This window comes from Olea europaea, chromosome 1, assembly GCF_002742605.1.
Source record: "Olea europaea var. sylvestris chromosome 1, O_europaea_v1, whole genome shotgun sequence".
Lineage (NCBI taxonomy): Eukaryota > Viridiplantae > Streptophyta > Magnoliopsida > Lamiales > Oleaceae > Olea > Olea europaea.
Window position 1 is genome coordinate 19,763,486 of NC_036237.1, and position 4,269 is coordinate 19,767,754.

At 31.4% G+C, this 4,269-nt stretch overlaps 1 protein-coding gene across 1 annotated transcript; it reads left to right on the forward strand.

Moving 5' to 3' along the window:
* Nucleotides 1-1,490: 1,490 nt before the first annotated feature.
* On the forward strand, nt 1,491-2,445 carry LOC111396569 (2-hydroxyisoflavanone dehydratase-like). Its single transcript, XM_023022975.1, has one exon. It carries the CDS (start codon nt 1,527-1,529, stop codon nt 2,271-2,273), a length of 747 nt encoding a protein of 248 aa, XP_022878743.1. The 5' UTR covers nt 1,491-1,526; the 3' UTR covers nt 2,274-2,445.
* Nucleotides 2,446-4,269: the final 1,824 nt, after the last annotated feature.

A 4,269-nucleotide genomic window follows, 5' to 3' on the forward strand; every position in this document is an offset into this window, starting at 1 on the left:
ATTTGTTTCCCATTTTTTGGCCATTAAAATGAAAAATATGACCATTATTCATTAATCAAGCCATAATATTTGACTTTTTCTCTCTTGTGTGGATCCCGTAACGATTATATTTTTCATTATCATTCTTACAATAATGAAATCAAATGGGGGCTAAAGTTGCACGATTTGCTGAAGTTTCATATTCCGCACTTTTCGAGGTGAAGAATCCGATACGTTTCGTCACTAAAATATTGTAATAAATGAACATAAGTCAACAAAGCCTGTCTGTCCTGCATTTATAAAATTACCATAAAAAGCTTGGATAATTGCAATAAAATATGGTTAATGGTTGTAGAGCACGGTGACGAAAGATGCTCATGAATTCAGGTTTTCTGGACTTAATATGGATAATTAAAAAATTATCGATATTAATTGAAACTTTGACAGTCAGGCTGCATAAGAATATAAATAAATTTATATAAATGATAACTGGGTCATGGTTTTTACCCAAATTATGATTTCGAACTTGGTATACAATTGGCTAATTTCTGATTTATGTTTAATTAAGTTATAACGTGAGGTGATGTTAAACATAGATTTTGTAATAGTGATTTTTTTAAGGAAAAAATGTAATTAAAAAATGTAAAAAAGTTTTGAATTTACGTGTAAAATTATTTTTATTGAAAAAATGTGTAATTGAAAATAAATATATGAGTTTTTAAAGAATGGGGATCAAACATGGACTAGAATTTATTTTCAAGCTTTCAAATTAGGTTGTTACACAGACATCATAATATGCGTACTTTGTTCACATTCTCCAATGGCTCCTTGATTAATCTCATTTGATTCTTCTTCTTCAACTTTTGAAATGGATGTATGAAAGTATCTATGCATTTTTTTGAAACAAAGCTTCTATGAAGCTTTGAAAGAATTATGAATTTGATTGTCAAAAGCTTCCTCTTTGGCTTTTCTTCTTTGCAAGAACTGTAGTTAACAATTTAAAAAAAGTTTTGGATTTATGTGTAATATTATTTTATTGAAAAATGTGTGGTTGAAAATGAATTTTTAGAAGAATGGGAATCAAACAATGATTAAATTTATAAATAGTTTATAAAGATAAATAGGAGTGGATCCTACGAAATGGTTTATAAATTGGCGACAGCGGAGCGGAGCGGGGCGGGGCGGGGAAGAAGATACACTGTTCTATTTTTATTTCTTTTTTATTTAATTACTTAATTGTTTAATATGAAAAATATAAAATTATTATTTTGTCCTTTTTAAAGATTAAAAATTTGATCAAAATATGTTTTCTTGATCAACTAACAGTCAAATGGACAAAATCCATCTATCAGCCAAGCTATTCCCCCCCCAAAAAAAAAAAGGGGTCATTTTCGAGTTTCACATCCGCTGCTTTCTTTATTTAGCCGAATAATGAAATAATAATCAACCTCCAACGAAACTTTATATAAATTCGGATATATTTGTCCAATATCATTTATCAATCAAAAAGTATCCGTTATTTTCTCATTACAACTCACAACAGAATCATGAACACTGCCACGCTTTCAAACACGGCCAAAGAAGTGCTCCACGACCTCTCTCCTTATCTTATAGAGTATACAGATGGAACCATCGAGAGATTCATGGTCACACAGAATGTCCCGCCGTCACCGGACGACCCAACTACTGGCGTAGCCTCCAAAGACATAATGGTCAGTTCACCGGAGGTTAAAGCCAGACTATTCCTCCCAAAGCTGACAGACTCCAACCAAAAACTCCCCGTTTTAGTCTACTACCATGGCGGTGGATTTTTCGTTGAATCCCCCTACTCTTTGTTCTCCCACTGCTACATGAACATTTTAGCCGCCGAAGCTAAAGCTCTAATCATTTCTGTTGAATACAGGCTCGCCCCTGAACTCCTTCTACCTATAGCCTATGAAGATTCATGGACTGCCCTTCAATGGGTGGCGTCGCACGTTATTGCAAACGCTTGTATCGAAAAGGATGAATGGGTTACTAAACATGGTGATTTTGGCAAACTGTATATCGGCGGCGATAGTGCAGGCGGCAATATAGTGCATAATATTGTTCTCCGAGCTGGGGTGGAACCTTTGCCTGGGGATGTGAAAATCTTGGGTTCATTTCTATCTTGTCCTTATTTCTGGGGATCAAAACCAGTTGGGTCGCAATCAAAAGAAGATTTGAATGGTTTTGCATATAAAGTTTGTGTAGGTTCCGTATTGATTATATTTTTCATTTTCATTCTTACAAGAATGGAATCAAACGGGGGCTAAAGTTGCACAATTTAGTTGCTAGCTGAAGTTTCATATTCCACACTTTTGGAGATGAAGAATCCGATACGTTTCGTGTGTCTAAAATGTTGTAATAAATGATCATAAGTCAACAAAGCCTGTCTGTCTTGCATTTATAAAATTACCATAAAAAGCTTTGATAATTGCAATAAAATATGGTTAATGGTTGTAGAGCACGGTGACGAAAAATGCTCATGAATTCAGTTTTTCTTGAACGGTGACGAAAGATGCTCATGAATTCAGGTTTTCTGGACTTAGTATGGATAATTAAAAAATTATCGATATTAATTGAAACTTTGACAGTCAGGCTGCATAAGAATATAAATGAATTTATATAAATGATAACTGGATCATGGTTCTTACCCAAATTATGATTACGAACTTGTAATACAATTGGCTAATTTCTGATTTATGTTTAATTAAGTTATAACGTGAGGTGATGTTAAATATAGATTTTGTAATAGTGATTTTTTTTCTAAGGAAAAAAATGTAATTAAAAATGTAAAAAAGTTTTGGATTTACGTGTGAAATTATTTTTATTTAAAAAATGTGTTAATGAAAATAAATGTATGAGTTTTTAAAGAATGAGAATCAAATATGGACTAGAATTTATTTCCAAGCTTTCAAATTAGGTTGTGCCACGAACATCATAATATGCGTACTTTGTTCACATTCTCCGATGGCTCCTTCATCAATCTCATTTGATTCTTCTTCTTCAACTCAAGAAATAGATGTATGAAAGTATCTATGCATTGTTTTGAAACAAAGCTTCTATAAAGCTTTGAAAGAATTATGAATTTGATTGCCAAAAGCTTCCTCCTTGGCTTTTCTTCTTTGCAAGAACTGTAACTCCCCAAATTTTATTGACTTAAATTTTGAGGTGTTATCGATATGATTCCATACTCATATGTGAAGCAGAAATAAAATTGAAAGTTTAAAACTCCTAATTTATTTAATACTCAAATACTGGATAATAATAATAATAATAATAATAATAATAATAATAATAATAATAATAATAATATGTCACGTAACATAAAACATTCAATAGAAAGATATGAAAACATAAAATGTCCTAACAGAAATATTATTATTATTAATATTATATTTTTTTTATATTTCTTTTTTCTAAAAATTTTACTTGGCCGTCAACTCACTGCTCAGCTACCATCCACACCGAACTCACTAACCTAAAATGTTAGAATTTGAAGGAGTGAATAATCCATACTCAGTAGGATACATGGGTCCAAAAAATATAATAACTTTTTAAACATAAGTTTATAACATTCCATACCATCATTTTATCAAGAGCAATCGGAGATCAATCGAATGCTCTAACACATTTCCGTGCAAACAATTGAGAAAACCCTAAGAGATCTCTTATTTCATTTCATTTCATTAAGACCCACAGGTTAATTAGCATTTCACAAAATAAATTACATAAAAAAATTATAATATTGCAAAAAAAAAATTAACTTGTACATAGTATCCTACCTTGATTGATAAAGGAGAATTGTTAGAAGAAAAATAAGTAATTCACGTTCCAAAATTTTCTCCTAGGTATTGCTGCTACAACTGTATGTGTATCTAAATTTTTTAAGGTTAATAATCAGAATCTTGTACTGTATTTTAGGTTGAAATGGAATATTGGTGGCCTACAATCTGTCAAAAAGCCGTGTATTAAAGCGTGTTTCACCCCATAAGACGTCTGAATCCCGAAATCCATTCAATCAAGACTCAATTCCACTCGTTTTTCCGTAAAATGTGTCTCAATTCCATACAATTAACAGATATTTCTAATCATCACATGGTAGTCTAACTGTGAATTCCTAAAATCATGGTAATTAAATAATATTAAAATGCGTCTTGTTGACATCAATCTCCAAAATCAAGGCAAATAAATAATATTAAAATACAATTAGTCGACATCAATCTCCAAGATTAGTTGACATCAATCTCCAAAATCAAGGCAAATTTA

What these genes read in the sequence shown, in the direction of transcription:
- LOC111396569 (XM_023022975.1), top strand. Translation starts at nt 1,527, where the DNA reads ATGAACACTGCCACGCTTTCAAACACGGCCAAAGAAGTGCTCCACGAC.